This window comes from Venturia canescens, chromosome 1, assembly GCF_019457755.1.
Source record: "Venturia canescens isolate UGA chromosome 1, ASM1945775v1, whole genome shotgun sequence".
Taxonomy (NCBI): Eukaryota; Metazoa; Arthropoda; class Insecta; order Hymenoptera; family Ichneumonidae; genus Venturia; species Venturia canescens.
Window position 1 is genome coordinate 38,808,834 of NC_057421.1, and position 24,315 is coordinate 38,833,148.

The window sequence follows — 24,315 nt, forward strand, 5'->3', positions numbered from 1 at the left end:
GGATCTCCATTACAGATTTAAGTGTTTCACTCTTCCAACAAAAACTGGAGGCTGCCCATTCAATTTCCGGTGCTAAAAAAAACCTGTGGATTCATATATCGTTGGATTATTGGGAATCGCCATTATGACCATTAAACATCATTATCTTCAATGGACTATTCAACAACGATCTGGCTGATTTTTTATGATGGATCAACATATCTGTGAATTTGTGTTGGCATTAAAAATTTCGATTTATAAAGTGGCGAATGTTTGAAACAACATTTCAGCGTTTTTGCACGTCTGGATGTCATCGAAGAATTCGAAAGCGGAGGTAACATCGATTCCTTGACTGAACCTAAAAGCGATGACAGGACTACCATTTCAAATCGTGTGGACAAAGTAGGCATAATCGGCAGTTTCGATGGTGCATGGCAAACACGTGGTACGGGCCGTTCTTACAATAGTATGACAGGTACAATTTCGCATTAATTGTATGATATTTCATTGAAACAGCACAGTCTACATTTTCGAATGATTCTTTCAGCTCATGGTTCACTGATCGGATATCATACTGGCAAAGTATTATCATATGCAGTCCGTTCAAAGCGTTGCTTAAAGTGCGAGAAAGGACATCCTAAATCGTCACATGATTGTCGGAAAAATTTCGATCGAAGCTCGAAAGCTATGGAGCCTGACATGGCGGTAGAAGCTCGTTGCTAAAAATCACCTTTTGGAAGAAGAAAATGTCTATATTTCAATTCTCATCGGTGATGATGATGCTTCGTCTATTGCGGCTATACGTCAAGAAGTGACATACACGATTGAAAAATGGTCTGATATCAATCACGCAAAAAAAAACCTAAGTAACAATCTGTACGCGATTTCTCTACCTAAACGACTGATTGACTACTTTACTAGAGCCTTTACCTATGCTCTGCAACAAAACAAGGATAAAGTAGAGGAAACAAAAGTTGCGTTACTAAACATTGTCAATCATGCGTACGGTGATCATAAACTATGCGGCGATTGGTGTCGGTCTCAGAACATGGAGGAAAACGAAACTCTTTACGTCCACAATGGATTACCAAATGGGGAGCCACTTACCGATCCGAATCTACGTGCTAAATTGACACCTATATTCGAAAAGTATGCAAAGAATGCAAATAAATTAGCACCTTGTGGTTCTTCCCAACCGAACGAGTCGTTTAACAGCATCGTGGCCAGCAAACACCCTAAAAATAAATTCTATGGTGCCTTAGAGTCAATGCCCTTCAGAGTAGCTGCTGCGGTCTGCCAAAAAAACTACGGCACATCATATATCCTCAAAGTATATGAAAAACTTTGCCTATCGCCTGGGAAAAATACTGAACCGTTTCGGCACGCCAAGGATGCAGAAAGGGCGAAAAACGCTATTAAAAGACGCAGCATTGCTTTCAAGCAACAGCGACTTTTTAGCAAGAAAAAGAGGTCAGCTCAAAATGCTAGCGCTAAAAAACAAGAGGGAATCACATACGAATCGGAATATGCAATGTCAGCAGGAACACAGTTTTCCTTCGACCAGCTAGTTCAATCGCACCGTAAGTTAAATTGCAGTGTTTTGATATTTATTATTGTTATTGTGTTTGTTATCGCAAATGTATATGATTATCACTTCAGAAAAAAACGTTGCTGATAATGATGATGATGATGATTCAACGTTGATTTTATTCGATCTCGAAACTAGTAGTCTGAGCAGAAATATGGCAGAAATATGTCAGGTAATCACTCTAAATTATTAATGACGTATAGTGGTGACTATATAGAGTACAAGTTGTATAAATCTTTTGCAGATTGCAGCACGTCATGATGAAAATGAGTTCAACGTGTATATGGTTCCAAAAAGTATAGCTCCGAAAGCAACAAATGTTACAGGGTTGCATGTTGAAAACAACGATCTGTTCTTACATAATGTGTTACTGCCTACTCTACCACCTCGAGTTGCATTCGACAAATTCATGAGTTTTTTGCGCTCTGTTCAAAATAGAGTTATTTTAGTTGCTCACAATGGACTGAAGTACATAAAAACAATATCTCCTCATAAACATTCATTAAGTATATATTTTGAAACATTTCCATCACTTCCCATAGGTTTGATGCTCCCATTATTCTGCGATATCTCCAAAAATACGGGTTTCTTGAAGAATTCGAAAGGATTACTCGTGGTTTCTCAGATACTTTGCCCATTTTTAGAAATGAGCTGAAGGATCGAGCTAACCAGAAAAAGAGTTTTTCTCTGACGTCTTTAGCAAACGACTTTCTTGGAGGAACAGCAGCTGATGGAGCTCATAATGCTTTGACTGATATCAATATATTAAAAAAATTAATTGAAACATTAAAAATCCCAGAAGAACATTTCCGAAAATCATCTCTCTCTGTACGGAAATTTATTTGGCAACAACAACTGACAGCTCATCGAACTAATCTGAAAGCTTCTTTGAAGGGCCTTGCACCTGAAATTTCGAAGGGGATGATTTCAAAAATGGCTCAAGTGGGCATAAGTTTGGATTTATTAAAAAAAACCTATACTGATGGTGGTCAGGATGCTATACGAATTTTATTGGCAGAGGATGTATCCGGAAAACCTCGAGTGACCAAAAACGCTTCGATAATTGCAAAAGTTGTAAAAAAAATGGAAAACAACGAATAAAAACATTTCAACTTCTGCAACAATACAATTTATTCAAAAATTATTTGCATGATCTTTTCCTACTTCCTTTCCAACTGCATTTGTTATAATTTTACACGGACTAGTTTAACAGTTTTTTTCACTCCATTGAAACAATCACAGACACGTAAAAGAACTTTCAATCACTGAATATATTAATAAATTATTTACAAACACTTTTTCGTTTGTAAATAAACTGGTATTAAACGGTTACGATCTTAGTTAAACTGTTCATTCGCATGCCCGTGATCGCACATTTGACCAGCAAAGCCTATCGTAGGTTATGTTACGGCTTTTGAGAGTATGCAGCGTTGCCAGCTCACTCTAAGAATTTTTCAGCGCGGACCGATCGAACGGCTCAACGAGGTTATTTCGTTTTCTGCAACTTCAACTAAAAAAATCGAAAAAACTAATTCGATAACCCGTTTTTTTTATGCTACGAAATTAATCCCTGATTATTCGTTTATAACTGGGGATCAAAATTTTATGGCTATCTAATATCTAAATGCATGAAATATACGATCGAAATAAGATCCGAAGGGTGACGTCATCAGACAACGGGTTAAAGTAACGTATTTTGGAATTTAATTTCTTGCTTTGATTGTCGATAAGCTGCTCCAAATTTTTTCCAGATGAAAATCGAGAGTTCAATCCACAACATATTTAAAATTTAATATTGTGTCTAATAATTGACCTTCTGCTACGACCTCCTTAAACGTCTTTGAATTCTGTTGCTCTGTTGAATTATGTTCGCTTAGTTTTTTTTGCTGCTTTGAGTTCTGGCATAATAAATGTTAGAAGTTTTCGGGTACTTTTTTTCAGCAACTATCAAACTGGATAATTGGACCTCAGCGGCCACTTGCAAACTTTGGAAATATATTTCATTGGGGGCACGTTTTGGATGAAATGAAATCTCTAGATTCAGAATGCAAAAGCGACATTTAAAGTGGGCAAATCTGTTGGATTTTTCGTGTCTTGACTTTGATCTATCTTTCATTTGAATTTTGAAGAAAAGGGATAAATAAAATCTGTTCTATTAAGGAAATCTTTACGTCAGTCCTTTCTTGGTATGAAGACTTGGAAAAAATCGCCAAAGGCCAAGGACAGATAGGTGACGAAATATTTCCAGTACAATTTTGACGAAAAATAGGTCTTTTTTTGTGAAAACCAACGTTATAAGCCGAAAATCATAAATAATTCATAGAAATTTAACCTAAAATCCTACAGTCATCTGAACATAAATAAGGAACTTTTGAGAAAAAAGACGTGATATCAAACCATAAACTTCCCCTAGGAAAAAAAAGGTTGGGACAAGTACATTGAAGGTCCCTCGTTTGCTGATAATTCCATCCATAAAAAAAACTTGAAAAATTTTTTTTTTTTAATTGTAAAGAAAATTATTTTACAAAAAAAAATACAGAACAATTCGAAAAAAATTTCTCAAATCTTAAAAAAACATTATCTTTAAAAATAACTAATGCATATCTATTTTTTAAAGTGTCAAAAGAATCAAATAACAAGTAAAAAATAAAAAACCGAAAAATCGTGTTTGAAATCATTTTCGAAACCAATGCCTTATTCTTCTTATTTGATTCGAACAGCTAAATCAATTGAAAAAAATTCCATCTAATTTACGTGCAGCATTAAAATTTATGATATCAATCGGTGGACAAGTATTTTATTAGTAACTTCAAATTTTGACATTATTAAATTGTTCTAAGAAGCTTTTAAATCGAAAAAAAATGACATGAAAGCTAGTCATTTGTTACTCTATGGTGGCAGAGACTTATAAGAAAATCGATTCTTCTCAGACTTTCAGGATCCTCTGGTATTATTCATAAAATTCGACGTCGATTGGATCGATCCAAATTATGTTTAAATATGTGTTAAAAGTACTTGTCCGGCCCATCACTTTCCGTTCAAATTGTTTATCCAAATAAAAATCAGGGCTTGTCTAGAACTGATGAGTCACAAGTATTCATGCAGAGGGAATTGAGAGAATGATCTTCAAGTAATTGTTACTTAATTGCACTAATTTAATAAAAAACGGAAACAAATTGTTTCGCAATATACAAGGGATATTATTGTGCATCGATAAATGAAAAAAATTGTACATACTATATATGTTCTAGCTTCCAAAATAACTCTCCAGTTTATATTCAATAGCGGCAATTTTTACTTCCCACTTATTCTTCCAGCGAACGAATTCCATTCGGAATAAGAACTAACTTATACTATTATTAAGAATATTAAATTAATAATGAATCGCACTTCAACAAATTTTTAACCAGATTCTGCCGTACAATTTCGTTTTTTTATGATTGATTTTTTATTAAATGAATAGTGATGGGCCGGACAAGTATTTTTTACACATATTTAAACATAATTTGGATCGATCCAATCGACGTCGAATTTTGTGAATAATACCAGAGGATCCTGAAAGTCTGAGAAGAATCGATTTTCTTATAAGTCTCTGCCACCATAGAGTAACAAATGACTAGCTTTCATGTCATTTTTTTTCGATTTAAAAGCTTCTTAGAACAATTTAATAATGTCAAAATTTGAAGTTACTAATAAAATACTTGTCCACCGATTGATATCATAAATTTTAATGCTGCACGTAAATTAGATGGAATTTTTTTCAATTGATTTAGCTGTTTGAATCAAATAAGAAGAATGAGGCATCGGTTTCGAAAATGATTTCAAGCACGATTTTTCGGTTTTTTATTTTTTACTTGTTATTTGATTCTTTTGACACTTTAAAAAATAGTTATAGATTAGTTATTTTTAAAGATAATGTTTTTTCAAGATTTGAGAAATTTTTTTCGAATTGTTCTGTATTTTTTTATGTAAAATAATTTTTTTTACAATTAAAAAAAAAAATTTTTTTCAAGTTTTTTTTATGGATGGAATTATCAGCAAACGAGGGACCTTCAATGTACTTGTCCCAACCTTTTTTTTTCCTAGGTCATTATATTTTATAACTAATGTATCGAGAATATCGATGCATTTCCAGTTTCCGCGAAAACTAAATTGAATCCACATTTTATTTTTAAGTGTACGATTGAAGCGCTCACAAATTGATACTTTCAGGTTGCTAAATGTAGAATACAAGTGTATGTTAAACTTTTTCATCAAAGCCTTTAAGTTCGTATTAGAAAATTCTTTTCCTCGATCGACGTGAAGATTTTTCGGTATGCGTCCTTTGCTGAGAATCGACTCCATTGCAGCACTCACATCTTTTCCACTTTTACTCTTCAACGGTGCGGCCCAGGCGAATTTGGAGAATATATCGATGACGGTGAGGAGGAATTTATGGTTGGAGTTGTGTTGTGCATATGCAGACATATCTACAAGATCAGCTTGCCACGTCTCATCCAGGCCACGTATATCCACATGTCGACGTGAATAATTCCGCCGAGCTGGCTTATGCAGTTCTTCAACCACCGCAAGCTTCTTTTCACTCATTTTTTCTTCTCCCCCACGGTCCTCATCAATTGCAGAAGATAAGAGTCTGGAGGACTTTTCACTGACTTATCATTAGATGATCTCGTAAAAGCTTCATATCATCATGAAGTTCTGAGATTTCTCTCTTTATATTATCAATTTTTTCACGGAGATGGGCGAGCTCGGTTCTCACACGATTTTCTGCAGCCGCCACATTCGATTAACACTTTTGATTCGTTGTATGAGTCACACTATGAGTTATACAGGGTGTCTCATTTTAATCTTACACCTGACTTTTCTCGGAAAATATTGCTCGGATCAAATATTGTGTGGAACAAAACTTTTAGGGGTTGAAGGGGGACGTATGATAAAAATTGGTTTGTGGATCCAAAATTCAAAATGGCGGCGTTAGAAGGGCCGACATGTTTTTTTTCGAATAGAAACATAACTTTTTTTCATCACCAAAAAATTTTTCAGCGCAAAACCAACAACTTTTGTTGGAAAAATTTTTTGATCAAGTTCATATTTTTTAAGTGAGAACATCATTTTCAACTATTTTAGAGGTATTCAGGATGCACCGCGAAGAGATCTTTAACGTACCAAGTGCAAGTGCGTTTGCGTGTAAGGAGCATATCAACGATTTCGTTGGGACTGAAATCAGCCATTGTTGCTAATTTTCAGAATTTTCCTCTAATTTAAGAACTTTTAAACATTTCGAGAATCAAGAATTTTTCTCTGATTTCAGAACCTTTACAAATTTTCGATTTCGTCTCTTGCTAATGGCTGCGGAGTCAGATGATAAACGTTTCAATCAATTTTTCGTCCGCGGGCGATCACAATGATTTCTAAAATAAAAAATTCTTCTCTGATTTAAAACTCTAAAGTAAGAGAACTACGTCAGTACTACCAATGATGTTTTCTTTAATCTCTTACAAAGTGAACTTACCTTTAATCGTAAGCAAGGCTTACGCTTAAAGATAAGTACACGCAAGCGAGGCTTACGCTTAAAGATAAGTTCACGTAAACGAGACTTACGCCTACTTTTGAGTTGTAAATCAGAGAAGAATTTTTTATTTTAGAAGTCATTGTGATCGCCCACGGATGAAAAATTGATTGAAACGTTTATCTTCTGACTCCGCAGCCACTAGCAAGAGACGAAATCGAAAATTTGTAAAGGTTCTGAAATCAGAGAAAAATTCTTGATTCTCGAAATTTTTAAAAGTTCTTAAAATACAGGAAAATTCTGAAAATTAGCAACAATGGCTGATTTCAGTCCCATCGAAATCGTTGATATGCTCCTTATTTTAGGGAGGTGTCGGGGCAATTACTTCCGAGCTGAAAATTTGTATCGACGTGAATATCCTGATCGTCGTCACCCATCACGGCAGACAATCCGAACCCTTGAGCAGCGAGCGAGGGCAGGTCGGATGATCCGCCACCGTTGACATTTCCCAAACGTCAATAATTTTGGTGAATTGCATGAAGCCCGAAACATGGTTATTTTAGCCATTATAGCAATTGATCCTCATTTGAGTGCCAAAGTGATCTCGGAACGACTGGGGTTTCCCAAATCGACAGTGCACCGTGTATTGAGAGGTGCGAAACTTCACCCGTACCGACTACAGTTCCACCAAGACACTCCTAATCCAGATCCGTTGCGAAGGGTGGCGTTTTGTCGGTGGGCGTTGAGACAAATCGAGCGATCAAGGAACTTTTTTTGATACGTTATGTTCAGTGATGAATCCACTTTCAACAACCGTGGTCAAGTGAACCGATGGAACTTTCGGTATTGGTCTGATCGGAATCCACATTGGTTGAGACAGATCGATCACCAGCATCGATGGAGTTTGAACGTATGGTGTGGTATTGTAAACGGGCAATTAATAGGTCCCCATTTTTTCGTGGGAAATGTGAACTCTGTCCGTTACCTTGATTTTCTACAAAATAAACTGCCTCTTTTGCTAGAAGATCTGGATTTGGAAACACGTCAACAGATGTGGTTTCAGCAAGACGGTGCACCCGCTCACTGGGCTCATGTTGTTCGAAATCATCTGGATATAACATTTGGTCAACGGTGGATTGGTCGAGACGGTCCTGTAAATTGGCCTCCAAGGTTACCAGATCTTACGTCTCCTGATTTCTTTTTGTGTCTATCGTCAAGCTCCAACAACACGAGAGAACATGAAGGAGCGGATAAGAACTGCCTGCCGTGCGATCCCGAGAGATGTTCTCCTACGCACAGTTGATGGTTTTGAGAGAAGAGTTCAGGCATGTTTAAACCAGAGATCGGCAAAAAAAAATTTTTCATTTTTCATTTTTAAATTGATCAAAAATGCACATTGCAAAAATTATTATTATCAATTGATTAAAAATCATTAATTATTACAAATTACATTGTCAGTTGATTAACCATTTTCTAATTAATGGAGAAGATATTACCAATTGACGAAAAATTTCCAATTGATTGAGAAGATATTGTCAATTGACAGACCAATTTCCAATTGATGGAGGAGATATTACCAATTGATGAAAAATTTCCAATTGGTGGAGGAGTTATTGCCAATTGACCAACCAATATCCATTGAATGGAGGAGATATTGCCAAATGAAAATTTTTCTATTGATCTAAAGCGTTCTGTCAATTAACCATATGAAATTAAATTCTAGAAAAATGTTTGGCCAATTGGTGGATCATCCATTGGCGATCCGGGCGATACCAGGGCCTGATTTACGCATACATAGAATGCGATACGTCCGTGAGCATCTTCTTCGACGCTTAGATCGACGGCTCGATGGTTTTCTATATCTAGCTCGACGGGTCCATGGTTTTCGATGTCCAGGTTTACGGCGCCATAGTTTTCGATCTCTAGGTCGACGGCTCCATGGTTTTCGATGTCCAGGTTTACGGCGCCATGGTTTTCGATGTCTAGGTCGCCGGTTTCATTGTTTTCGATGCTAGGTCGACGGCGCCATGGTTTATAATGTCTAGGTCGACGACGCCATGGTTTTTGATGTCTAGGTCGACGACTCCATGGTTTTCAATGTCTAGGTCGAAGATTCCATGATTTTCGATCTCTAGGTCGACGGCGCCATGGTTTTCGATGTCTAGGTCGCCGGCTCCATAGTTTTCGATGTCTAGGTCGACGGTGCCATGGTTTATGATGTCTAGGTCGACGGCTCCATGGTTTTCGATGTCCAGGTTTACGGCGCCATGGTTTTCGATGTCTAGGTCGACGACGCCATGGTTTTTGATGTCTAGATCGATGACTCCATGGTTTTCGATGTCTAGGTCGAAGACTCCATGATTTTCGATCTCTAGGTCGGCGGCGCCATGGTTTTCGATGTCTAGGTCGAAGACTCCATGATTTTCGATGTCTAGGTCGCCGGCTCCATGGTTTTCGATGTCTAGGTCGACGGTGCCATGGTTTATCATGTCTAGGTCGACGACGCCATGGTTTTCGATGTCTAGGTCGAAGACTCCATGATTTTCGATCTCTAGGTCGACGGCTCCATGGTTTTCGATGTCCAGGTTTACGGCGCCATGGTTTTCGATGTCTAGGTCGCCGGTTTCATTGTTTTCGATGCTAGGTCGACGGCGCCATGGTTTATAATGTCTAGGTCGACGACGCCATGGTTTTTGATGTCTAGGTCGACGACTCCATGGTTTTCAATGTCTAGGTCGAAGATTCCATGATTTTCGATCTCTAGGTCGACGGCGCCATGGTTTTCGATGTCTAGGTCGCCGGCTCCATAGTTTTCGATGTCTAGGTCGACGGTGCCATGGTTTATGATGTCTAGGTCGACGGCTCCATGGTTTTCGATGTCCAGGTTTACGGCGCCATGGTTTTCGATGTCTAGGTCGACGACGCCATGGTTTTTGATGTCTAGATCGATGACTCCATGATTTTCGATCTCTAGGTCGGCGGCGCCATGGTTTTCGATGTCTAGGTCGAAGACTCCATGATTTTCGATGTCTAGGTCGCCGGCTCCATGGTTTTCGATGTCTAGGTCGACGGTGCCATGGTTTATCATGTCTAGGTCGACGACGCCATGGTTTTCGATGTCTAGGTCGAAGACTCCATGATTTTCGATCTCTAGGTCGGCGGCGCCATGATTTTTCGATGTCTAGGTCGACGGCGCCATGGTTTTCGATGTCTAGGTCGACGGATCCATGGTTTTCGGTCTCTAAGTATATTTCTCGATGGTTTTCGATGTCTAGGTATATTCCTCCATGGTTTTCGATGTCTTGGCATAGTTTTTCATGGTTTTCGATAATGAAGTATACCTAGACATTGAAAACCATGAAGCCGTCCACCGAGACATGTAAAACCATGAATAAATATACCTAGACGTCGAGAACCAGGGAGATATATACCGAGACATGAAAAACCATGGAAAACTATACCTAGACATCGAAAACCATAAAGCAATATTCCTGGACATCGAAAACCATGGAGAAGTATACCGAGACATCGAAAACCATGAAGAAATATACCTAGACATCCTAAACCATGATGAAATAAACCTAGACATCGAAAACCATGGATCCTTCGACCTAGACATCGGAAACCATGGACCCGTCGACCTATACTTCGAAAACCACGGAGCAATATGTCTGGACATCGAAAACCATGGAGAAATATATCTAGACATCGAAATCTATGGACCCGTCGAGCTAGATATAGAAAACCATCGAGCCGTCGAACTAAGCGTCGTAGAAGATGATCACGGAAGTATCGCATTCTATGTATGCTTAAATCAGGCGTTGGTATCGCCCGGATCGCCAATGGACGATCCACCAATTGGCCAAAAATTTTTCTAGAATTGGACTTTATATGGTCAATTGACAGAACATTCTGGATCAATTGAAAAATTTTAGTCAACTGGCAATATCTCCTCCATCAATTGAAAATTGGTTGGCCAATTGGCAATATCCCCTCCCTCAATTGGAAATTTTTCGTCAATTGGTAATATCTCCTCCATCAATTGGAAATTGGTTGGTCAATTGACAATATCTTCTCCATCAATTGGAAATTTTTCGTCAATTGGTATTATCTCCTCCATCAATTAAAAAATGAATCGTCATTTGGCAATAAAGTTTCTATCAATTTCTAATTATTTGTTCAATTGATAATGTAACTTGAAATAATTACTGATTTTTAATCAATTGACAATAATTATCAAAATTAGTGGCAAAAAAATTATTGATGCCGATCTCTGGTTTAAACATGAATGGAGCGATCTTTGAACATCTCTAGGGAGGGATCAGAGTACACTCACGAGGAGGGTTTGGAGTCCGAAAATACTGCGGTAGTGACGAACCGCAGAGACCTAACCCTTGTGAGCTCGTACCTATGGGCATAAAGGCATTGCATGCCCCTCTTTTTAAAAAAAGTTGAAAAATAAAATGAAAATAAAAAACACACACACATGCACCTCCACGTATGCACGCATATGCAGACGCACACGCAAACGCACTTGCACTTGGTACGTTAAAGATCTCTTCGCGGTGCATCCTGGATACCTCTAAAATAGTTGAAAATGATGTTCTCACTTAAAAAATATAAACTTAATCAAAAAATTTTTCCAACAAAAGTTGTTGGTTTTGCGCTGAAAAATTGTTTGGTGATGAAAAAAAGTTATGTTTTGTAACGAGATTTTTCCCCGCAAAGGGTCCAACCTGTCCCTTCTCGACTCACCTGACCCGCTACAGGGTGGCGGCGTACCGGCGAGGTCGGGCTGGGCGCCAGGTACCGAGGTACCGTCGGAATACCGACTTATTTTTCGCCCTACCTCGCCCAATACGACCTTCCGAGCCACCCGACACAGGTGACCGAGGACGGTCCGGCTACTCAGCTCCAACTGAGGTACGAAGTGGTAGAGAGGCTGGCCCAAGATGAGAGTAACAACACGGGGTAACATAAAAGGTCCAAAAGAGATACCCAACGCGTAATTATTTCAACTTAAAAATGCGGTTTATTAGTCGGAGGTAGTCGTGACTCGCAAACAATAATACAGGAAATAATAACAAAATTGGCTCCGAGCGAATCGATAAATAAAATAATAAAGAAACGAGATCGGCTATCGGATCAGCCGTACACGAGGAAAGAAGTTCCGCTAAAGAAAATCCGGAGTCGCCGCTGCGAGGTAGTCCAAGCTGGATAGGTAAGCAGCGGCGCGTCGTGGCTTGTAGGCAACTTGACGCCTCCATTTACACAAAATTAATATGACATAATGACGCAGTAATCGCACGCGAGAGAAATAAATCGCGATAGCGAAAGTATGGAATCACCGCGGCGAGGTAGTCCGAAACGGATAGGTAAGCAGCGGTACGTCGTGGCTTGTAGGCAACTTGACGAATTCCATTTACAACAAAAAATATAATAGCGTAATGATCGCACGCAAAATAATCAAACCCGACAAAGAAAAATATGGAATCACCGCTGCGAGGTAGTCCGAAACGGATAGGTAAGCAGCGGTACGTCGTGGCTTGTAGGCAACTTGACGAATTCCATTTACAACAGAAAATATAATAGCGTAATGATCGCACGCAAAATAATCAAACCCGACAAAAAAAAATATGGAATCACCGCTGCGAGGTAGTCCGAAACGGATAGGTAAGCAGCGGTACGTCGTGGCTTGTAGGCAACTTGACGAATTCCATTTACAACAGAAAATATAATAACGTAATAATCGCACGCAAAAGAATAAATCCCGACGAGGTAATAATGTTTCGCCAGGGATTCTCGACCACGAAAAATGTAGAACATAATACGCCGGAGCATAAGATAACGAAATCGGCTTGGAGATAGCCCGCGCGGCGAGCGCGAAGCGCCAGAAAAAAGGTAAACACGCGAGGACGACGCTGGCCTTGAGCGCGCGCTGAGAGAGAGACTGAGGCGAACCCGGTGGTTCGCAAACACGATACTACAAAATCGGGGAAAAGTACGACGCAATATTCATCGTACCATACCCGCAAAATTCTCACACAAAATATTTGAATAGTATTGAAATAATTAAGAATAAAGAGGGACCGATTCGGATCGTGATTGTCCTCCCCCGTGATTCTCCAAACTCATAATTATTGCCACGCGGAGATGAACGCGAGACTATCGCAACAGATCATGATCGCGTGGCTCGCCAAAGAAAATATAACAAACGCCACAGTAATTCTAGAGGAAAACGACAAATAATTGGAGAATCACGGGGTCGAACACGACAATGGAGAAAAAGAGGAACGAGCTCACCGAGAGTTCCTCCGAATCAGCCAAGACCAGCAAGGTAATCCAAAAGGGCACTTACACTTGACTCACGGCACCGGTTATCGATCGTAGACTGGTGATCCCTCGCCTCGTTCGTAGGCAAGAGCTCCCGAATTCGCGCTATCCCCACCACTCATTACCCCCCACGAAGGGCCACGCGCCCGCGTCCCAGCACTGGATTATTCTCTATTTCTCTCGTTCTCACGCCTCACGTGGTATTTCGGAGTTCTTTGCGTATTGCGTTGGAATGTTATCCCCACTCCGATCCAGCGAACGAGGATCGATGTGGCTGATACGGTTCTCAAACCCCGCGCTCGAGTACAGGTCCTTCCAAATGATCGTTCCTTGGTCGCCTTCCTCTAGGGCCATCCGGCGTTCGTCTCCGGAAAGAGGGGAGGCCTCCCTCATGAATCCAAGCGTCCCTGAATCCACGGTGGGCCCACTCTTAAACCACCAGGAAATTCAGCACCTCCAACTCGGAAACGAACCCGAACCCCATTAGACGAGGCGCCGATTTGACTCGGACCGCGGTTCCCAAGGATACGATGGTGGGGTTGCAACTCTTGATTGCTACGGTAGGAGGACTAGCGGGCGGCCACTGACAATGGGCCTTTTTCCGGCGCTAGTCCTTGACACCCACTCACAGATTTCGATGACTAAACCCGGAATACGGATCCGCACTCGAGCACGCGATTTAACCCAGAAAGATATTTTTACGAACAGTGCTGAAACGCTAGCGCGTTTTCCGCGCGAGGGCAACGACGTGGGGTGAAATGGGCCAAAGGGCAATAACAAGAAAATTATACGATTCAATTATTAGGCTCTAACTCTCTCAGTCTCCTCTCTCGACACACTCTCGACCGCGTTCACACGTTTTCGCGGGTTACGTGATGAAATTACATGCGTTTCGTCGAAGAGACAGAATCCTACTTAATAAACTAAAACCAACTAAAATACTACGCCTCTGCGCCAGTTGAGTCTCCGATCGGTCCAGCCCCGTGAGTCGGCGTGCGTCGGTCAAGTAGGACCGTAAATCCGGTCCACTGGTCGACACGGAACCGTACGAGTGGCGTGGCTCAAAATGTCACGTCACAGTTTCCATTCGAAAAAAACATGTCGGCCATTCTAACGCCGCCATTTTGAATTTTGGATCCACAAACCAATTTTTATCAAACGTCCCCCTTCAACCCCTAAAAGTTTTGTTCCACACAATATTTGATCCGAGCAATATTTTCCGAGAAAAGTCAGGTGTAAGATTAAAATGGGACACCTTGTATAATGAATGTGTTTGCTGAATGCACCGAGTGTTACAACATCTCGAGCATTTACTGGCTCGCCAACGTTGCTCAGTCATTTTCGTTCCAAGTCGTAATGACCGTCTGATGTAATTTTGAATCCAGCACCTGGTTTACCCGGAGGACCTGCACCACGTCTACTCAATTTTCGTCCAAACACATCGACGCTCATGTTGGGAATGTGGATGAAAGCAAGCCATCACATGTTAATAAATGATTTCAGCTTCACGCAACTCCTCGATAATCGATATAATTCCATTCGAATGTGATGAATTTCCAGCAGCTTGCGATGCGAGCAATAAGCGAAGACGATCCACTAGTTCATTCGGATCATCCCAATGAACATAGTCGACAGAGGTATGCTTTCGTGCTACCTTATACTTGGGCAGAGCACCACCCTTCTTATCGTTGCTACCGAGCATTTGGGATATATCATTTTTAAATTTACTATTCTTATCCTGACGTACTGCACCCGTGCGTTTGTAAAATTTTTTTTCAGCATTCGTTGTGATGACAATTTTCTGATATTTCTCCAAGTCATTTGGTGTTACATATTTGAGTTCGGGTTCTTTTTTAAACAACAGTTCGACTAAGCCAATACTTTTGGGATACTTTTCATCTCCAACCACTATATGATCGGGTTCGAAATGAATTGGTGAATCACCAATCATTAATCTGTTTTGAGCGAGATTTCGTACTCCATCTAATCTTGTTTTGTTATTACTACGCAGTAGACCCAAATATTCACGTATCAAATTATCAACATCCTCAGATGATTCCAAATTATCGTCATCATCGTCATCATCATCATCAAGCTCTTCATGAACATCATTATTATTATCATTATTTTTAGTTAAGGGTACACCGACATTCTCATCAGTAATTGCATCATGCCAAATATCATCTTTGAAAGAAATATCTTGCTGCATGCTATTTTCTCCAAAATTTGGAGACTTCTCCTCCTCAGCCTCCTCCTCCTCCTCCTCCGTCTTAACATTCACACGTTCATTCTTAATTTTCGGTTTTTTCGTATATGAAACTAACTCCTCTAACGGTTCTACAATCGATTTAAACACATCTTGTATTTTCTGCTGAGCACTATCACGTCCACTTTTCAACATTCGATGTTTTCGTCTGATTGCATCACTCGCCTTGGCAAGTTCACTCAATACAGCCGTCTCCTTTAAAATTTCTTTGCGCTTCATGTTGACACGAGTAAGTCAGACTTTAGACTGTCTTGTAAAATCCCGGGGAACAATTATTTATCATCATCATCATCGACAGTGAGGAAAGAATCAAATCCCCTTCTATATCTTCCAGCATTCAATTCACTGTCCTTGTCAATCGTGATGAATCCATACTTGTCCGATTTCCAACACTTGACACACATTTTTTTGAAACTTGCATAAGTCATATCCGTATTAACATGATCATTATATACATGTTTGAGGTTCATATCATCTTGCTTGAATAGCACTATAATATTTGCATTGTCTCTCACGAAATGTTTCGGAATACGAGTGTACGTCTGACAGAGATAAAAACTATCCACAATCTCGTGTCTTCCCATGGAAAAAAATGCTCTCACATTGTCGTGTTTCTCACACGCTATATCGTCAATAATGAATATGGAGTTTGGGCGAGCTTCACTAGGTGCCACAACTTGTTCATGCTCGTTAAATTAAAAAAATTCCAATCCTTCCACAGGATTAAGCATTTGCTCGAGCAATCGGTATTTTGGCTGCTTCATCGATTTTGAGTATAGATATATATTCTCAAATCTCAAACCATTTGGATGTATTAGGAGCGTGAGTAAGGCATTCGTTTTTCCACAATTCGAGGGGCCACAAAATACGGCTCGAATGCTGTTAGGTAGTAAGTTTCCACGACGCTTCTTCACACTACCCGCTCCGACAATAAATTCATCGAAATTTATCATGGGGAGTTGACCGCTCGAAACTTGTTTCTTCATCTCGCGTGCGACTGATTGAAAAAATCATATAAATGCAACTTTATAATGTTGGAATAGTCAGTCGAGTTGTAACAACTGCAGAGTGAGGATTCTACATGATAAACCTGGTAAAGGTTTGGCAAACAGTATAATCAACAATCTCCCCGTGGAACTACATCTACCGGGCTATCAATATTGTGGACATGGTACGAAATTGATCAAACGTCTTGCTCGTGGTGATTCTGGTATAAACGCGCTGTACGCTGCTTGTAAAGAGCACGATCAAGAGACTCGGTAGAGTCTCGGGACAAGTACATTGACAGCCCTGTCGTCTACTGGCCCGAGGCTCTCGCCGAGACTATATTATCTCTGAATAAAACGATTCGCGGTGGTGGGGGTAAAATCGACATGACATTTTCTTGAATTGCGAAGCTCTGGAGTTATGTCGCAATTTGAAAATGGAACTTTCAGCTAATTAAGAAATTCTCTTTCGATTTCGCCCAAAATCAGCATGATCGGTGGCGTAATTGCTGAGAAAAAACTTTGCAAGGGCTCAAGATTATGCAAAAAGTACTAACACATTTACGCAGCTGACGTATCCGTATATGGGTTCAGACCGATACATACAAGGGCTTCTTGATGCCCATCATAACCAATCACCGGTGAGAATCTATTCGTCTCGACCAATCGCCGATGAGAAAGTTTCTGATAGTCCTCAATGTTTTCTTGTATACCGTCTGTTATCGTCTGTTATGTTATTATAAAGTGATTGCGATCGTAGCCCCGTGGATCAACGGTGCAAGATTTGAAAATTTCGTTTAAATAAATAAAACATTATTGGAAATAGCAGTGGATATAATCAATTTTATTTTTTTCATAAAAGAAGTTTCAATAAGTTTCGAGCCCAATTCACGACAATAATATCTATAATAAATAAAACCTCAAAAGTGGATTAATTGATCTCATACAGTGTACTGGGAGTGAGTAAAATATTGAGAAGTGAAAACGTGAATAATGTGTGTCGTGAAAATTAAGAATTATCTGTTCTACTTCGATATCGTAATATATACATAGATAGCAAATTTGCGAGATTTCGCGTCATGTTGACGTTTGAGGTTATGACCGCCGGAGTGCTGTTGCGTGCAGAGTGTAGAAAAATAAAAGTGGTTATTGAAAAGTGGAAGGAATCGATATTATTAATGACGTGACTAATTAGTGTTGAATAATAATAATAATAACAATGAGAAAAAAAACGTTCGTTCATTATAACCTCTAAAACGTTCTTTCCAAACAGAAATTCTATGTTGTGTAATTACATTAAAGAAAGAGGTGGATGGTTGTGTGTAAACGAATTCAAATAAATTTTAAAAAACTTTGGTCAAGTAATTCAATGTATTGTTGTCATAATTTCTTTCATTTAGTTTGGCTGTATTCACCGGTCCCTTTTTTCCACCTCCTTAGCTTACAGTGCATTGTCATACCAATTTCTATTTGTTCTCCAGACAATACGAGAGATATTCATATTTCTATTTTTTTTATATTAATTTCAGCAAGATAATTTGAAATATTTATAACAAAAAGCCTTCATAATTGTAATGTTTTATAGGTGCGGGTGAAGTAAAGAGTTACACACTTTGATGTTAATTAATAATATATTTGGTAGATGGATGATTGAATAGATAGACGGACTTGGCGAGGTACATTAGATGATAGCGATAGCGTGGTCGCTATTCAACTGTCGCTGATGACTACGAACAGAGAGATCATAAGGCGTTAGCCACGCACGTAAAGAGGGCAGCACCGTCCAGTGCGAACGCGTACATAACACTCCTCCCCCACTTAATATGAAAATTCATGGGAGTTTCCCGGAGTACAACTTATTAGTCTTTGGCCAAAACAGAGGATTACCCCACAATTTTTTTTCTTTTAATGATCGTTGCCAACGCTAGGACAATACCCTAATTCCTCTTATCTGATTACATTGAAGATTACTCCTTCCTTCAGACACTTCACCCAGAGAATTACAATTTTCTCTCATCATACTCTTCATACCGAGAATTACAATTTATTCTCTTTATACACTCATACCGAGAATTACAATTTCTCTTCGTATCATTAAAGATCAAATATTTTCTTCGGTTTTGGAACTCTGTTTGATCTACGCACTGGTAATTCCGCGTTTTTCACCTTCGCAGGTACACACTGCACTGTTTTGACTTTTTGCGACTCCGAAATATTTTCGGGTATGCCCACTGAATTTTCCGCTGTATTCGTAGCACTGAGATTTCCTTGTGTCACACTTTTACTCGCGCTGATTACACTATCCTCCTCTCCAAGATTACAATTTCGTAATTGATCAGAATGACGTTTATGAATTTTCTTGTCATCTGATTGCACTGAAAAAGTTACAGGCGATAACTGATCAATCACTTTTGCCGTGTTCCATGTACTACTATTCTTTGAATAATTTTTCATCATTACTGTATCGTTAGTATCACATTTGAAATTTCTATTTCCATGGAAATAACGTCGTTGGATATGTTGCTTATTTTCTACATATTGTCTAACGTCCGGTCGGACTAAGTCGAGTTTAGTACGAAATTTTCTCCCTATTTGCAACTCTGCTGGGCTACAGCCTGTCGTACAGTGAGGCGTTGCTCTATAATAAAACAAAAACTTCCACAGCGCCTCTTGCTTCGAATTGCCCGCTTCTCTCAACGTTTTAAATTTCTTTTTGAAAATTTTGACGGCATTTTCCGCTGCACCATTAGATGCGGGATGATATGGCGCCGTACAAATGTGCTCAATACCATACGTTTTCAGAAAACTCTCAAACAATTCGGAGCAAAAACTTGGCCCATTGTCGGTAATTAATTTGAGAGGAATTCCCCATGTACACATGTACTCTTTAAATGCTTTAATCGTGGTTTCCGACGTGATATCTGGCAATTCCTTTACATCTAACCACTTAGAAAAAGCGTCGATAATTACTATATACATTTTTCCTTCGACAGGACCTAAGAAATCTGCGTGGATTCTGAGATTTGGCCCATTCGGCCATTTCCAGGAGTGCAAAATCGACCTCGGTGGATTATCAGCTGTTTTTAAACACGCTGTACATGTTTTCGTCACATTCTCAATATCACTACTGATGCTAGGCCACCAAATATATGAACGAGCCAGTGCCTTCATTTTGACAACACCCAAATGTGCCGAATGCAATTCGCGCAACAATTCTTCACGCATTCCTACGGGTATCACAACTCGATGTCCCCATAATACGCATCCTTTCTCTACCGTCAATTCACGCTCTCGATTTTTGAAAACACTGAGCACGTCACTTACTTTTTCAGGCCATCCCTCCAACGCAAATTTCTTGACCTGCCTTAATATCGCATCTTTCTCCGTTTCCCTTTCTACTCTTTGCACGTCAATCGATTCCACTTCGTCAATTACAAAATTTAAATACGAAAACTCTTCAATTTCTTTTGTATTCTTAATATCGATTGGTAACGGGATACGTGAGAGACTATCCGCATGACCATTATCAGTACCTTTAATGTGTTTGATTTCAAATTGATAAGCAGATAGAAACACTGCCCACCGTTGTACTCGACTCGCGGCCATTTGCGGAAACCCATTCTTTGATCCAAAAATGTAAACCAGCGGTTTATGATCTGTTTCCAGAATAAATTCTCGACCGTAAAGGTATTGATGGAATTTTTTTATACCGAAAACCAAGCCTAAAGCCTCACGATCAAGCTGTGAATAATTTTGTTCCGCTTTTGTTAACGCTCTTGACGCAAACGCTACTGGCCTCTCTCGTTTGTCCGGGTACACGTGTGACAATACTGCTCCTATACCACAAGGAGACGCATCGCACGCAACTTTAATCGGTAATTTGGCATCATAATGCACCAAAACTTCGGATGAAATCAAACACCTCTTTGCTTCATTAAAGGCCATTATCTGCTCCTTACCCCATTGCCACTCTACGCCTTTTTTGAGCAATTTGAACAATGGATTTAAAATTTGAGAATAATTCTTAATAAATTTAGAGTAATAATTGATCATTCCAAGAAATGCTCTTAACTGTGTAATATTCTTTGGCGCAGGAGCCTTTACAATAGCTTCCATTTTATCCTTTGCCGCATGAATGCCCGTGCTATCTATCATATAGCCGAGAAATTGAATTTTGTCTCTACCGAATACGCATTTTTCTTTATTTGCTGTCAAGCCGCAATCTTTTAATCGGTTGAGAACGTCCTGTAATCTCTTGTTATGTACTTCCATTGTGGGACCGCTAACCATTATATCATCGAAGAAACACACTACCCCCTCTATCCCTTGTAGGATTTTTTCCATTTCCCGCTGGAATAACCCTGGGGCTGAGGCAACACCAAAACAAAGCCGTTTATACGAAAACAAACCTTTGTGTGTCGAAATCGTAACGAGAGACCTCGATTGTTCGTCCAATTCTACTTGTTGATATGCCTGAGACAAATCTATTTTCGAAAATACTTTACCACCGTTCAAACTCGCCAACAAATCTTGGATTCTTGGTACGGGGTATCGATCTATTTTGATTTTCGGATTAATCGTGACTTTATAATCGCCACAGATTCTTATTTCACCGTTACTTTTAGGCACAGCAACAATCGGGGTCGCCCATTCGCTACTCTCGACTTCTTCCAAAATTCCTTCTTTAATCAAACGATTCAGCTCTTTTTCTACTTTTTCTTTCATCGCATAAGGCAAAGGCCTTGCTTTAAGGAATACTGGTTCGGCATTTTCCTTTAGATTTAATTTGAAACTTCCCTTGGTATATCTGCCCAGCTTTGATGAGAATACCGATTTAAAGTCATCAACAATTTGATCGATATCTATACGATTTTCACTTTGAATCATTCCGATACGACTAACCGCATTTTTAACCGTATATTCATCAACCGGAATTTCCAACGCGCATATCCACATACGACCAATTAACGGTGGACCATCCCCGGGCAAAACATATAAAGGAAGCGTCAACCTCTTCTCTTTAAAACGAGCTTGAACGTTCAAAATGCCTAGTGGCTCAATTTCATGCCCCGGGTGCGTTTTAAATTTCCTTTCTGTTTTTGCGAGGGATAGCGTGCTCCACTTTCGCCGATTATAAAATTCTTTTTCTGAAATTACCGAAATTTCGGACCCTGAATCTATGTGAAATTTCAAACTCAAATTTTCGACGGTAATTTCAACTATCCACGGAGCAACTGATTTCGTAGATTTAATTTCAACAACCGAATTCTCTAATTCTCCGTCTAAATGGAAAAGCGAGTCAAAATTTCCTTCTATATCTTCAACATCGGAAATAAAATTTTGTCTATTTCTTCCTTTTTCCGCCTTATTGGACTCACTCTTCTTTTCATTCGTTTTCCTTGACTTACATACATACGCCAAGTGTCCTTGCTTTTGACAACGGTTACATTTTAAATTCCGAAATCTACATACATTTGTTCGGTGATTCGACCTTCCACAGCACGAACATCTATCGTTGGACCCCTTTGTCGACGAACTTAACGTCTTCTTTGCGACGAAATGCACTGCATCACCATGGTTTGACGCCGACGACGACGACGACGACGACGATGACGACGACGATGACCCCATCTCAGCCACGTCCCTCGAAGCCGTTTCCATCGCCTGAGCCAACTCTATCGCTTTCTTGTACGACAAGTCGTGCTCGCTGAGAAGCCTCTTCTTAATTCGATCATTCCTCAACCCCCATACGAACTGATCTCTCAAATATGATTCCAAATTGCTTCCAAATTCGCAGTACGTTGACAATTTCTTTAGATTCGCCAAAAACTCCATGATGTTTTCCGAGTCTTTTTGAGAACACTCTTTAAATTTATAGCGTTCTGCAATAATACTGGGTTTTGGCTTTAAATGATTTGACATAATTTCATTTAAATCTTTTAGCGATTTGGTCGATGGTAAATCCGGAGTGCACAAATTGCGCAATAACGCATATGCTTCACTTCCAATTAAGGAGGCTCGGTCGCGAATGTCTGCGCAACAGAAAAAAATAATTTTTTAATATCTCATAGTTAGATTATCAATAATGACATGTGCGAAATTTCAGATGGGGTCATCGACCATTTAAGAACGAAAAAAATAGTGAAAGTTAGGATTTTTAACACGGGTCTTATGGAAGAGTCACTCTCAAAACGCGTGTTCTAAGGGATATATATGCACTTACGCAACAGAAATAAACAAAAAAATAGAGTATTGTTCTCCAAATCGTAAGGATTCAGAATATATCAAAAAAGTTTGGAGTTATCGACCTAACTAAAAAGATATTGACTGTTAAAATGTCTACAAACTCGATGTTCTGGGACGTTTCGTGACGGTGAGACGATTCCGCAACGTCGCAGAAATCAAATGTTCAGCACAGCGCTGAAGCGCATGCGCGATATTTGAAGTATCGACTGTCTAACCTGAAATTTGTAAAAAAATACACGCACGTCCGGGCGTGTGTATACGCGTACATAGAGGTTAAAAAAACGAATTAATTGTATAAAAACGACAAGTTTTAACGATTAACACAATTTATATACTTATTTTCCAACAATAATAGATAATGTTATATATCACAGGTAATGAGACCGAAAAAAAATCGTAATAGATCGTTGAGTATTTCTGTATGAAATCAAGTCATTTTTAGCTGTTGAATTATTTTCTCTATATTTCGACGTTGCCACTTTTTTGTGAGCAGGATCGTAACGTCAAACTGTACCTTTTTTTCTGATCTTTTTTTATTGATGTGTGACTGATTATTTTTGTTTTAAATGATTAATAATCGTTTTATAATGCATTCTGGTAATGCAAATATGCGCATTTAAAAAAAAAACGGGGTGCCCCGTTCATGCACCCACAGAACCCGGCCCTACGCGACCGAGCTTCCTTAAAGTGAGGAAGAGTGCCACTCCTTTGTCCTGAGCAATTCCATTAGCTAAGAAATATTGTTCAAACCTTTCAATCCAATGGTTCCAATCATCCTTAAGATTGTACTCCTTCAAGCTGCCAATTCTTCCAGCCACCACCGGTTGATTTTCGTTACTCGGAGTTAAGGGGTTTTGAGGTTGCGAATTATGTTGTAACGCCGCTGTACTCACTCTTGCATTATGTGCAGATATCTCCGACGCCAATTGTTGCCTTTGATGTAACAATTGTTTTTTATGCTCTTCGAATTCAGCCCTTTCTTTTTCGAGCTCCTTCCTCGCCTTCTCTAGCTCCTTGCGAAGCTTTTCAGCCGACTCCGCCATCTTCACGTTCGCACACTTTTCACTCACGTGTTCAATCAAAACGAATCCACTATTTTTTTTAGCAATCCTTTCATTGCTTTACCCAAAATTATCCTCGTCGCCACTGTAATGTTTTATAGGTGCGGGTGAAGTAAAGAGTTACACACTTTGATGTTAATTAATAATATATTTGGTAGATGGATGATTGAATAGATAGACGGACTTGGCGAGGTACATTAGATGATAGCGATAGCGTGGTCGCTATTCAACTGTCGCTGATGACTACGAACAGAGAGATCATAAGGCGTTAGCCACGCACGTAAAGAGGGCAGCACCGTCCAGTGCGAACGCGTACATAACAATACTTGCTTGTTCATACACCCAAG

At 39.6% G+C, this 24,315-nt stretch overlaps 2 protein-coding genes across 2 annotated transcripts; one reads left to right on the forward strand and one right to left on the reverse strand.

Annotated features, from left to right (window-relative positions):
• Positions 1 to 532: 532 nt before the first annotated feature.
• LOC122411280 (uncharacterized) lies at positions 533 to 2,607 on the forward strand. The gene is made up of 3 exons (XM_043419997.1): positions 533 to 1,559; positions 1,639 to 1,739; positions 1,812 to 2,607. Exons 1-3 carry the CDS (start codon positions 1,028 to 1,030, stop codon positions 2,220 to 2,222), a joined length of 1,044 nt encoding a protein of 347 aa, XP_043275932.1. The 5' UTR covers positions 533 to 1,027; the 3' UTR covers positions 2,223 to 2,607.
• Positions 2,608 to 18,755: 16,148 nt separating this feature from the next.
• Positions 18,756 to 23,950, reverse strand: LOC122412499 (uncharacterized protein K02A2.6-like). Its single transcript, XM_043422103.1, has 5 exons — positions 23,561 to 23,950; positions 22,199 to 22,565; positions 21,819 to 21,943; positions 21,071 to 21,476; positions 18,756 to 21,028 (listed from the first exon to the last, which is right to left on the reverse strand). Exons 1-5 carry the CDS (start codon positions 23,948 to 23,950, stop codon positions 18,756 to 18,758), a joined length of 3,561 nt encoding a protein of 1,186 aa, XP_043278038.1.
• Positions 23,951 to 24,315: the final 365 nt, after the last annotated feature.

Coding starts and splice junctions, on each gene's coding strand:
- LOC122411280 (XM_043419997.1), top strand. CDS start 1,028: ATGGAGGAAAACGAAACTCTTTACGTCCACAATGGATTACCAAATGGG. Junction 1,560..1,638: donor CCAGCTAGTTCAATCGCACC/GTAAGTTAAATT, acceptor TTATCACTTCAG/AAAAAAACGTTGCTGATAAT. Junction 1,740..1,811: donor ATATGGCAGAAATATGTCAG/GTAATCACTCTA, acceptor AATCTTTTGCAG/ATTGCAGCACGTCATGATGA.
- LOC122412499 (XM_043422103.1), bottom strand. CDS start 23,950: ATGGCGGAGTCGGCTGAAAAGCTTCGCAAGGAGCTAGAGAAGGCGAGG. Junction 22,566..23,560: donor GTCGCGTAGGGCCGGGTTCT/GTGGGTGCATGA, acceptor AATCATTTAAAG/CCAAAACCCAGTATTATTGC. Junction 21,944..22,198: donor CGTCGCAAAGAAGACGTTAA/GTTCGTCGACAA, acceptor TTTTCCATTTAG/ACGGAGAATTAGAGAATTCG.